This window comes from Myxine glutinosa, chromosome 1, assembly GCF_964187855.1.
Source record: "Myxine glutinosa chromosome 1, kmMyxGlut1.1, whole genome shotgun sequence".
Taxonomy (NCBI): Eukaryota; Metazoa; Chordata; class Myxini; order Myxiniformes; family Myxinidae; genus Myxine; species Myxine glutinosa.
In genome coordinates this window covers 234,826,737-234,839,026 of record NC_136261.1, presented here as the reverse complement: position 1 = coordinate 234,839,026, position 12,290 = coordinate 234,826,737, and the positions used below count along the sequence as shown (strand labels likewise).

Sequence of the window (12,290 nt, the reverse complement as noted above, 5' to 3'; positions counted from 1 at the left end):
AAAAACGAATCGCTGAAAACCTTTTTTTTAACTTGTCTCGATCTTTTGAGGTCAGACGCATCACCGGGGGTGTCGATGGCACTATACGTTGCCATTTACCGAAGACCGTGAGTCCTCTTCAAGCAAAGCTTCAAGTATGATGCAGAGATCTGTAAATTGCTTTGGAAATAATATTTCTAGCTCTTGGCGAGGTAGGTGAAAAACAAAAAAGACTAGGAACAAATATTTTGACGTTTTCAAAGTGCTTTTGCTTTCGCAAACCTTTTTATTTATTTATTCTTTAATTTAGCGAAAGATTTGTGGATGGTTTGATTCTGCAGCATACGGCACAATACCAATGGTAAACCAAATGCGTGTTTGAGTAGGCAACCGTGTGTAAGATGTCCATTGATTTTTCCCATTGGAAATTGTTTTGTTTTCTCCAATCTGGTTGTCCACGTGTGGCATTCTGATGTGGCCGGCCACCTTGTACGCAATTGGAATTATTGGCAAATATATTTTCGGCGGAACGCTTTGTAATCAGACTTGTTATCATCTTGTTGCCTTCTTATTGAATTTGCTGTTGCTGATTAACCCGATTGATTGAGCATGCTCAACTGGCCAACTTCTGCTTTTTTGATGAAAACATTATTCCCCCTGCCCTCTTCCCTCCCTCCTCTTCTCTTCCCTCCCTCCCTCTCAAAATTTGAAATGGGAAGACCAAATGAATCTTTCTGTGAACCTTGGGTTTTTCATGCTTGAAGGAATTGTTGCAGATAATTGCAAAGAAATGACCTTGCTAGGGGACAGCGTTGTTCAACAAAGTGTCTGTTGACCGAAAAATCTCAAAACAACTGTTTTGGAGGAAATGATCTCTGCAGTTTGCTGACGTCTCCAGCGGAAGTACGCTCGAGTGACGCAGAAGTGTATTTAAATGTACACCGATCATTAATGGATGATGAACCTGTTCGACCCAAGCATTGCGACAACTTCAAACATGACTTGCATCCAATTCATCATCTGATTTTTGGCTAATCACTCATCAATGCGCATGTGTTTTGCAACAGAATTGTACATAATTGGTATTTGAATTGGACAGAATTATTAATTGCAACCTGAAATTAAATAAGAGTAGCAGCACAGGTGGATAGGGTGGGTAGATGCGGAATGGTTCCACAAAGATATACTGGATGAGGGTGTGATAGAAAATATCTTGAAATAGCTCTGTTCCCGTCATAAATAGTTCCATATGTGTGTCTTTATGGTGTGTTATCACACTGATGGGAGAATCGCACTGATGGGAGATTCACCATGTTAATATCCCCATTCTTTTTGAAGAAAGCATGGCAAAAATGTCAAAAACTGTAAAAAAAAAAAAAAAAAAGTCAAAATAAACAGGGGTAGGAAGTGGGATATTGTGATCAGCTTAATCTGTCCGTCTGTCCTGCCATCTCCTAAACGGTTGGGCAGAAATTCACCAAACTCTGTAGTTATGATCAACACATGGAAAGAAGGTATGAGAACAGTATCATTTTGGCCCCACCCTCTGGGGTGGCCGGGGTCAAAGCGTCAAATATCAAAAATGCAATTACAAGCACATTTTAAAGAATTATTTTTATTTATTTATTCATATGCATTATGTTTTCCACTCTGTCAAAGCGCCTTTGGGCTACTTGAAAAGCGCTATACAAAATAAATGAATTATTATTATTATTATTATTATATGCAGCCTGTGGCTGATTGGCTGCAAAATTTTCTGGGGGCGCAGCTCTGCCGCTGATGCAGTGTCCTCTTACCAGCTAACTGGTACTCATTTTCCCGAATTCAGAAGGATGACAGGCTGAGTCGACCTGCCTGGTGTTAATTCAACAAAATGACGGGTTTCAACTCGAGACCCTCGGACCTCAACCGTTAATTTGATGAGTTATGTTTTAAAGTATGAATGATATCCCTGACACATAGCACAAAAAAGAATTTGGGTGAATAATAAACCAGATAATCATGTTTTAAAATCGAACTATTTTGACTTTATTTTCACTCATTATGCAAATGATCTACATCTGTCAATTCACGTGACATCACGTGCACAACTCATTGAAGGATACATATGTTTGCATTTTATCACAAGTCATTCTCGCATTCAAGATGTCGATGTGCCAAGCTTTTCACTCTTCAAATCGCTGAGAAATTTGCCCACAGAACTCAGAAGTCGTTTTTTTGCACATCCCTGACCCACAAAAAGATAATCGGCAATCGGGTACTTTGTGGTTGAAAAACCTAGGAACAACCAAATGCCGCTTCAAAATGAATGCTCATTCAAAATTTCGTGTTGTTTGCAAAGACCACTTTGATCCATCAGCGTTTGTATTTGATCAACAGGCTCACTATCTGGGAAACAAGCCTCAGAGATTGCTGAAACATGATGCCGTACCGACACTTTCCAGGCGAGAGTTACGTGTTTATTTCGAAGCCAGACCCATGTGAACGAAGCTCAGATCTCCCTTCAAGTTGTTATCTATATTACTAGAATACTAGCAGAGCCTACCTGTCACCTCGCTGATGGACATCCTGTTTGCCAAAAATTGCAACATTGGTTCACTTGCGTCTGTTTCGAGTCTGTGGATCACAATAACTCAACCAACATATGGGAATATATAATCAGTTCGTTGAAGTGCCATTAGGTCTATTGATTTATTGATGAATGACACATTTTGGCTAAGTTTGCCCTATGCCCTGAGGGCAGTTTGCATTCTCGTAGGATAGCCGATCGATTTCCCTTGAGCGAGCCAGAGATCATGCACCTTCCATAATGTTGTTCTGCACAAACCGGCCCGCAGCACGGCGACAGCCAACAGATCCTGCAGGAGCGGCCTGCGAACGCGCGCCGCTACAGCTCAGCCTTCAAGTTTGGCTGCTTCACAACCTCAACTGACTGTCGTATAGATTAGATTTACCCACCTAATTTTTTACAAATCCACCAATGTGGTCTAACTATTCGACCTGTTGCTCCGTGCAGGTTGTTAACACATTTCTCATTTCGATTCTAATCCTGCCTGTCACTTCGCTGACGGGTTTAATCCAAAAGACAGATATTGCCGTTTCCCAAACCTTCCAAATTCACCTCAACTTCCCCTTCCACCACCCGTTCATCCCCCCCCCACTCCCCCTCCTACCACCCGTCACCAAACCCTCCCGCCTCCCCCCTCGCCCCTCCATAAGCACCGCACGTCCATGTGTTGACTTGCCTTATATTGTCGTAGTACATTTTGGACTTGAACAAAGTTCTAAGAAAAGTAAAATTGAGGAATGGAGGTTTCAGGAGGACAAAATCTTCGAGCAAGACAGAGTAACGGCCCGGTTGCGTAAATGATTTTGCCCCCGACTGGTCGTGAACCAGGACCTGATGCTGCTGCAACAGGAATGGAACTGAGCGATGGAGACCAAAGCCAACCTGTATGTGGAGAAGCGCTGCCACAACATCCCCATACTGATCGTCGCACTATGACTGCCAGTACATGGTGCAGTTGTAATTTGTGTCAGGCAATGCAATGTCTCTTAGTAACGGGAATATTAAGAGAGGGTGGGAGAGGGGAAGGATTGAGCGAGTGGGGGTTGGGGTGAGGTATGATGGGCAGAGGGAATGGGGGTGTGGGAGAGGGTGAGAGGTGGTGGGAGGAGGGATGGAGTGAATGGGTGGTGTGAGGAGGTTTTAGGGTGAATGGGCGGTGGGGTGGTTGGAAAACACCAATGTCTTTGTCTTTTGATTAAACCCGTCAGCGAAGTGACAGGCAGGATTAGAATCGAAATGATAAATGTGTTAACAACCTGCATGGAGCAACAGGTCGAATAGTTAGACCACGTTGGTGGATTTGTAAAAAATTAGGTGGGTAAACCTGAACTATACGACAGTCAGTTGAGGTTGTGAAGCAGCCTAACCTGAAGGCTAAGCTGTCGAGGTGCATTCGCGGACCACCCCTGAAGGATCTGTTGGCTGTTGCCGTGCTGCTGGCCGAGTTGTGCAGAACAACAGCATTATGGAAGACTTTGTGGTGCAGAATCTCTGGATCTCTCCAGGAGATTGATTGGCTATCTTTGGAGAATGCAAACTGCCCTTGGCGTACAGGACAAACTAAGCCACAATGACCCACTGACCAATTAATAGACCTGAGGACACTTCAATAAACTGATGAAATATTCCCATATGCTGGTCCGAGGTATTGTGATCTACAGACTCAATACAGACACAGTGAACCAATATAACAATTTTTGGCAAACAGAACGACTAATTGGTCCGTTAGCAAAGCGACAGGTGTGCTCTGCTGGTATTCTAGTAATATATAAACGACTTGAGGACTAGCACCGAGCTTAGCTCACATGGGCATGGCTTCAAATCAACATGTAATTCTCGCCAGGGTCGGTACGGCATCGTGTTTCAGCAATTTCCGAGGCTAGTTTCCCAGGTAGTGAGCCTGTTCATCAGATATGAACGCTGACGTCTCAACGTGGTCTTTGCAAACAACACGACATTTTGAATGAGCATACGTTTTGATGTTGAATTTGGTTGTTCCTAGGTTTTTTCAACCACAAAACGCACGATCGTTGACTATATTTCCGTGCGTCACGGTTGCAGAAAAGGCAACTTCTGAGTTTTGCGGGCAAATTTCTCGACGATTGGAACAGTTAAAAGCTTGGCAGATCGGCATCTTGAATGAATGAATAACTTGTGATGAAGCGCAGACATATGCGTCAGTCAATGAGTGTGCACCCGTGACGTAATGTGAATCGATGCAAGTAGCTCATTTGCATAAAGGAAGTTAAATAGTCTGATTTTAAAACTCGATTATCGGGGTTATTATTCTCCCAAATTTTGTTATTTTTGTGCTAATGGGTCAGGGATATCATCCTCTAAAACATCCCTCTTCAAAAAATTTCATGAGTGTGTCCCTTTAAGCAAACACCAGGCTTTACTTTAAGTGGTGATGCCACTTCAATATTTGGCTATGTCCTTCCATCCATCCATCCATCCAGCAAAAATGAAGAAGAAGAATCTTACTATAATTCACCAAATGTCCGTCCATCCGTCTGTCTGTCTGTCCGTTCGGAGGTACCGCAAAATCGGCTGAACCGATCGCAACGATATTTTGGGTGGGTAATCCTGGGATCTCCAGGAGTAAATATAGGCTATTTCGTTTTTCCAATTTCAGCTTTGGTCTCCAGCATTCTCAGGTTTGGACTCCCACATAACATTCGCGTTCGCATAATGTTCATTGTGACGATGTTTCCATTGTGACGACTAGAAACGGTGCCCGCCCTATGGGCGGGGCTTCAATTGGGAGGCCCAAATGAAAAGGCTAAATATCAGAAATTGAAGGCTTTTTTTATTTTAAACGATTTAGATAAACATCCGTTAAATCTCGATCGGTGCAGCCATTTGTGCGGCACCTGGGAAAATAACGTCATGCTGGAGCAAGTATCAGCAGGATGTGGCAGTGTGGGAGTCTACGTTTGCACCGACCGGCTGCACCGATCGCTGCACGGCTGCATCGATCGGACTCGGTGACCTCGGACAAAGACCTTTTATAAGGACACGGGTTAAATCCCTGCTTGAGAGAATTCCAACCCCCTCCCCGCCATCACGGCAGTCTCTCCAACTCACAATCCCACGAGATATGCAGAAAGGACGACCCAAAACCAATATAAACATCATTAAACATCATTCGTATATAAACATCATTAAAAGTAGATAATGACCTCGGCCAAAGTTCAAGCGACGTTTAATCTCTACATGAGAGAATTCCACAAAGCTATTTGGGCTGTGTATACGCTAACAGATCGCTGTCTCCATCGATCTTGCCAAGGCCGTAACACCTATCGGCTCAAAATCCTTTTAACTGTCGATTTGGTAGTTTTTACAATGAAGGAAACACGTATCGGGAGTACATACGACATCAGGAGTACTAACTGCACGCGTCTTCAGTATCAAGCTTAAATCTCTCATGGCGGATCTGAAGAGCGGAATGCTTGGAGAAGTGGTGGGCTACTTCGGCATGAAGGAGGATCAGAAACGTGGACTCCCACACTGCCACATCCTGCTGATACTTGCTCCCGCATGACGTTATTTTCCCGGGTGCCGCACAAACGGCTGCACCGATCGAGATTTAACGGATGTTTATATCGATCGTTTAAAAGAAAAAAAGCCTTAAAAATCTGATATTTAGCCTTTTCATTTGGGCCTCCCAATTGAAGCCCCACCCGTAGGGCGGGTACCGTTGCTAGTATTTCTAACCCACCGTGTTTAATTCTAAAGGATACTAAAGTGTAATTCTAGAGCATTCTAAAGGGGTAATTCTATGGTGTTCTAAAGGGTAATTTTCATGGGTTTCAAAGAGTAATTCTAAAGGTTAACTCAAAATGGGTTCTAATGGGCAATTCTAAAGTGTTTTAAAGGGTAATTGCAATGGGCTACGTTTGTTTCTTGGCTTTGTCTATTTCATATTAAAAATGCTAAACTGAACCGCCTACTTTTGGCATGGTATATGCAATCTTCCTTTTAAATGTCAAATTTCGTTTAAATGAAACATGGTATATGCCATCAACATTGGGGGACGCATGAAATATGTGACTTTATTTTGATTTTGATCGTTTCCGAGAGAGCACATTTATTTACTTTTTTAAACTACAATTGGTGTTCTTTTGAAAATTATTATTGTCTCGCAAAAAATTTGTCTTCATCTTGGCTTTATTTTTTCTTCTTCTTCTTTTTTTTTTCTTTCCCCTCCTCTAAATTTGTTCTGTTAAGGAACAAGCACAGTATGCACTCAGATTGGTGGCCGAACATATCGGCATAATATTCCGGTTTTTGAAAGCCAATTTTGTCTGAAAGAGCGCCGCAAACGCTATCTTTTTCCCATCTCAGCTTTCACTCCCTTCCTCCATTTTGCTTTACAAAAATGGGCCTGGTAATGCTGATAACTTTTAATTTGTGTTACATTATTCCACTTCATCTCCATTCTCATCATGGCCTAGTTTACTACCTTGATGTCAGCAGAGAAGCCTTCTTTTCAGAAGTTTTATCAGTACATTGGATGTTGTTGTCACCAACTGGTGTAACACGAGTTCTCATGAAGTCTTTATGGTGTGAAATGGGTTGAAGTCACGTCAACTTAAATCTAGTAAATAAGGTGGGTCAGGCAACACTATCTGATACCAGAACTCTAATTGTATACTTGTCATCATTTTTATTTTTAGCTTGCAAGCACCAGTTGTTAGGGGGAACTTGACCTTGGCATGGCAGGATCTGAGTGGTCCTGCAGTATCCAGCCACAGAACCACCTTTTGGCATCACTATCCATATCTGAATGGCACATAGACTTGTGACCACACAGACACAGCTTTTTGACATGGACTGTACAATTACTTCACAAAGGTGACCTTCCAATCTTTTCCCAGTATAGATGGTGTGCTGTCATCTGGCCAAGAATAATCAGCATTAGAATGAGGGTGTAGGAAAATAGGCTTATTTTACAAAACAAGGGTTCGATCATCCTCCTAAAGGTCAAAGTCCTTTCGTCGAATTCCCTTTCATTGAAGATGTGTTACTGCAATAACTTGTGAACCACTGAAAGGATTTCAACCAAACTTGATACAAATATGGACTGTCATACATTTCACTCCGTTTGTTTGCTTGTTTTCTTTCTTGTTTTCTCTCATTTGTCTGGGTGATATCTCAGCCATCCTTTGAGCTAGGAAGCTGAAATCTGGGCACAATAGTGAGCAAGTGCTTTGGCAAAAACAATATAATTTTATTTTTTTATTAATCAATTCATTGATGAATTACTTAATTATTATCGATTTATTCAGTACTTATTTATTTTCTTTCTTTTCTGGGCATTATCTCAGACACCTTTTGAGTTAAGCTGATATTTGGACATGACAGTGACCAAGTGATTTGGCTGTAAAGGGTATTTTTGATTTATTGATTAACGAATTAATCGATTGATTATTTCATTTTTCCATTAATAGTATTATTAATTAATTTTCAAAAATTTACATATTCTGATGAAACGGTAGTGGTTTAGGGATGCTATTAGCCGCTTGATTACGAAATTAATTATTTTACTATTATTATTTATTTATTTTAATTACGCAATTAATCAATCAATTATTGTACACCGACACACTGAGGGGGGGCCCCAGAATTGTCGCGCGCTGGAGGATATGTTGTTTATATAGTATGGGGGACGGGGGTAGTGTACTTTGAATGTAGCTCTACTTGTTTATATATTATGAGCGAGGTATCCATGCTATGCACAGTAGGAAGCCAAAAGCAACCAAACAATGCGGAAATGGTGAATGCTAAACCATGGAACCAATAAATTCCACGTTCTTGTGCCACCTTTATTCGAACATCAGGCATTGACAGCTGTACCCCGTCTGAATTGTACTATACCCAGTCAGGAGCGAAGGGTTTCTCCCTCAGTGTGAAGGGTTTCTCCCTCAGTGTGAAGGGTCTCTCCCTCAGCGCGACGGGTCTCTCCCTCAGCGCGCCGGGTCTCTCCCTCAGCGCGACGGGTCTCTCCCTCAGCGCGACGGGTCTCTCCCTCAGCGCGACGGGTCTCTCCCTCAGCGCGACGGGTCTCTCCCTCAGCGCGACGGGTCTCTCCCTCAGCGCGACGGGTCTCTCCCTCAGCGTGACGGGTCTCTCCCTCAGCGCGACGGGTCTCTCCCTCAGCACGACGGGTCTCTCCCTCAGCACGACGGGTCTCTCCCTCAGCACGACGGGTCTCTCCCTCAGCGCGGCGGGTCTCTCCCTCAGCGCAACGGGCCCATCTCTCCTTCTCCTTCTCCTTCTCCTTCTTCTCTCTTTCTCTCTCTTTCTCTCTCTTGCTCTCTCTTTCTCTCTCTTTTTCTCTCTCTCTCTCTCTTTCTCTTTTTCTCTTTTTTTAAAAATTCCTTTTCAGCAGCAGAAATCTGGCTCTGTCAGAAGGCATCAAACAGGGGTTGCGTTCTGCCTTATATCCTTGCTTAAGCGTGGCGTATCCTGGTCCCGCACAGAGCATCTTCATTGGTGCGCCTCCAGATTCTCTGCCCCGCTGTCCTGTCAATCATTGGTGCTGGACGCAATACACTGCAGTCGCACCAGGCTGCATACCCTATATTGAACAGCTCATCCCACCTGCCAGCGTTCCCGCCAATCTGTGTCTAACTGTTTGGAAAGAAGAGAAACCAAATTAAATAGTCTACTTGTGCAATGGTAACCAGCCTAATGCTGTGAATGTGGGTTATGAAAGGTGGTGATGGTTGGTAGTTGTAGACGAGGATTGGGAGGGGGAGGAAAAAGAACGTCGCTCTAACCCCTCAACGCATATACCCCATGTTTCCATTAAACCATGGATTGTGGGATATCTAAATACAAATACCAATGAGAGAACTGTCTCAGAAAATTGCGGGCATGGATGTCACGTGCCGATTACAACGTGCCGTGTGGAAGGGACATGTGTTGATTACAACTTGCCATGTGGAGAGCTCACCTGTTGATTACAATGTGCCGTGTCTAGGGCTGATGTGCTGATTACATCATGCTATGTGGTTGTGAACTGAGTGATCTATATGAAAAGCAACTACCTGTAAGCTCTACAAGTACGACTTTAATATTTTTTTTCTGAAAAGCATTTACTTGATGTAAGCTGAATAACCATGACTTGAAGGTATTAAGGAGAGTGGGGAGAGTGGGGAGAGTGAGGAGAGTGAGACATAAGGAGGGAGAGGGAGACATAAGGCGGGAGAGGGAGACATAAGGAGGGAGAGGGAGACATAAGGAGGGAGAGGGAGACATAAGGAGGGAGAGGGAGACATAAGGAGGGAGAGGGAGACATAAGGAGGGAGAGGGAGACATAAGGAGGGAGAGGGAGACATAAGGAGGGAGAGGGAGACATAAGGAGGGAGAGGGAGACATAAGGAGGGAGAGGGAGAGAAGGGGAATCGAGTGGAATGGGTGGAGTGCAGGTAGGGATGAGTGCTTTGAAGGTAGGGGTAGAGGAGAGGAGTGGAGGGAGGGGAGGGAAGGAACGAGTGGAGAAGGGGCGTTTTGTGCGAGAATGCACTCGGAGTTAGGATAACAGTCTAGGGTAGTCGGTCCACAGGTCAGATCGGGCAGCGCTGCTGATTCATGACCTGAGCGTCCCAAAGTGACCAAGATGGTACTAGCTCTGCCAGGTGAGCAGCGGCTCAAAAGGAAGGTCAGGTCCCCCCCCCCTCACACCCCTTTAAGACAGGTATTTGCTTTCTTCTCAGAAACTACACATACAATTCCAATGAAACTTCACAACAATGTTTCGTTCATCACCCGTGATGTACCAATGTTTGTTCATGGTCTAAGGCGGTTAACCGGGGTCGTTGCCCCCCAAAGTAGGAATTTGCTTTTTCCTCTGAAACTACACACACTATTTTCATGAAACTTAACCACAACCTTCATCATCCGTGATGTATCAAAGTTTGTTTACAGCATTAAGAAAATCAAGGTCCAAGGATGTCTACGGGGGTCAACATGGGTCTAGGTTTGACCTCCCCAAAATAGGGATTTGCTTTCTTCTCTGAAACTACACATACGATTTCAATGAAACTTGACTACAACCTTCATCACCCGTGATGTACCAAAGTTTGTTCACGGCATTCCGAGAATCGGGTTGTATGGGGTATACGGGGGGGGGGGGGGGGTTAGTTTAGGGGATGTAGGTTTATGATGTAGGGGGTGTAGGTTTATGATGTAGGGGGTGTAGGTTTATTTCAACTTCAGTGCTTGTAACTGTTACAAAATTCCCTACAAATCAGCAGGAAGCTCCTCACTACAAACTGCTTGATTAACCTTCCATTTCGAATTGTAATTTTTGCCGTTTTTGTAAAATACTATTCATGGCAACTTTCACAGTTGATTCCACAACTGATGTAATTTGTTTTGCTCCTTTTTGTCACAGAATATGGCGTTGTGGATGCAAGCACAACAACTACAAGATGAGTACCTGCCACAGATGCAGGCACTCTACGGGCAGCATTTTCCTATCGAGGTCCGTCACTACTTGGCTCAATGGATCGAACAACAGCCATGGTGGGTTACTCTCTCGATTGAAATGTATGGTTGAGAGTTTGTAAATTAAAAGGCCAATAATGTTTGGTGTATTTGGTGTGTTGTTCATGTTAGAGCTGAACAGTGTTAGAGCTGAGCAATTGGGGGTTTTTTTGCTGACCAGTTGTACCAAAAGCTACACTGGTCTGTAGACATGACATATTTTGAGAAGGCCAGCCATCAACAATTCAACAGCTTCATTGGGAAAGCAAAAATGATGTTTAAATTAGCAAAACGTTTGTTACCTGCCAAATAACTCAGTAATTTAAAAAAATTAATAGTGTATTTCCTTTGGGACTTAACATGGTATACCATGTAAAAATGTATAGCTTGGTTAAAAATGCTTTTAATTGTTTTTCTGTCACTTTACACATGTAATACTCGTATATAGTCTCATCGACAGGTATGCCAATGCGGACCTGCCACTCTGAAGCAATGTGCTTCGCGAATGGCTTAATGAAAGAGAAATCACCCTCGACTGGGTAAAGTGTGGCATCCCCCAGTAGGAATCCAAATCACACCAGTCTCATAAAACGAATGTTTAACAAATTTTATCTCTCCCTGGGATTGGCCAAACCAGGCCCAAATGGCTGTATTCAGGCTGTAACCTTCAGACGTAACAGGTTTATTTAAAGAAACCGCAGGATAACATGAACGAAGAATCCCAAGACAATTGATAGACGGACATGAATGAGAAGATAAATAAATACACTTAAGGAAACGGTCAAAATTAATTTTATGGCGGCCTTGCGCTCGTGCTGAAATTAGGAGAATCACAAGGATCCTTGCTTCTTTTAAAACCAAACGGGTTTATTCCCGAACACAAGAAACAGGGAGGGTTGTCCCGAAGGGGGAATAGATGGCGGGATGGAAGGGAAAATATTGGGAATGCAAAGAATAACAAATAACTATTTACTGTACAATGAGGTAAAATAAATCTTATGAAAGCTAAGGTGTCTCACTGGACTCAATCACAGATGGGAAAGGGAACAAAAAAACCGGGTGACTTATCTCTGGTGGTGGGGATGTCTATTTTGATGGAGGGGCGGTGGTGGCACTGAAGCAAACAGGCGGAATGAACGGGCGAGCAGATGAGCAAAGATCACTTCTCCGAAAAGCTCCCCTCAGCACACACTCAAGAAGGCTGAAAAACCACTCTTCTTACTCAATTCTGCTCAGACCTCCTCCA

At 43.4% G+C, this 12,290-nt stretch overlaps 1 protein-coding gene across 4 annotated transcripts in view; it reads left to right on the top strand.

The window, feature by feature from the left end:
- The window catches only part of LOC137435087 (signal transducer and activator of transcription 5B), a 189,485-nt gene that overhangs the window by 68,143 nt on the left and 109,052 nt on the right, over positions 1–12,290 (top strand). For 3 of the 4 annotated variants that reach the window (XM_068128543.2, XM_068128533.2, XM_068128553.2), the window contains exon 2: positions 10,953–11,083. The exons of the other annotated variant lie outside the window; for it this stretch is intronic. In XM_068128543.2, the coding sequence (XP_067984644.1) occupies positions 10,956–11,083 (128 nt within the window). In that variant the 5' untranslated portion in view covers positions 10,953–10,955. The remainder of the gene's footprint in view (positions 1–10,952; positions 11,084–12,290) is intronic. 4 annotated transcript variants of the gene reach the window in all.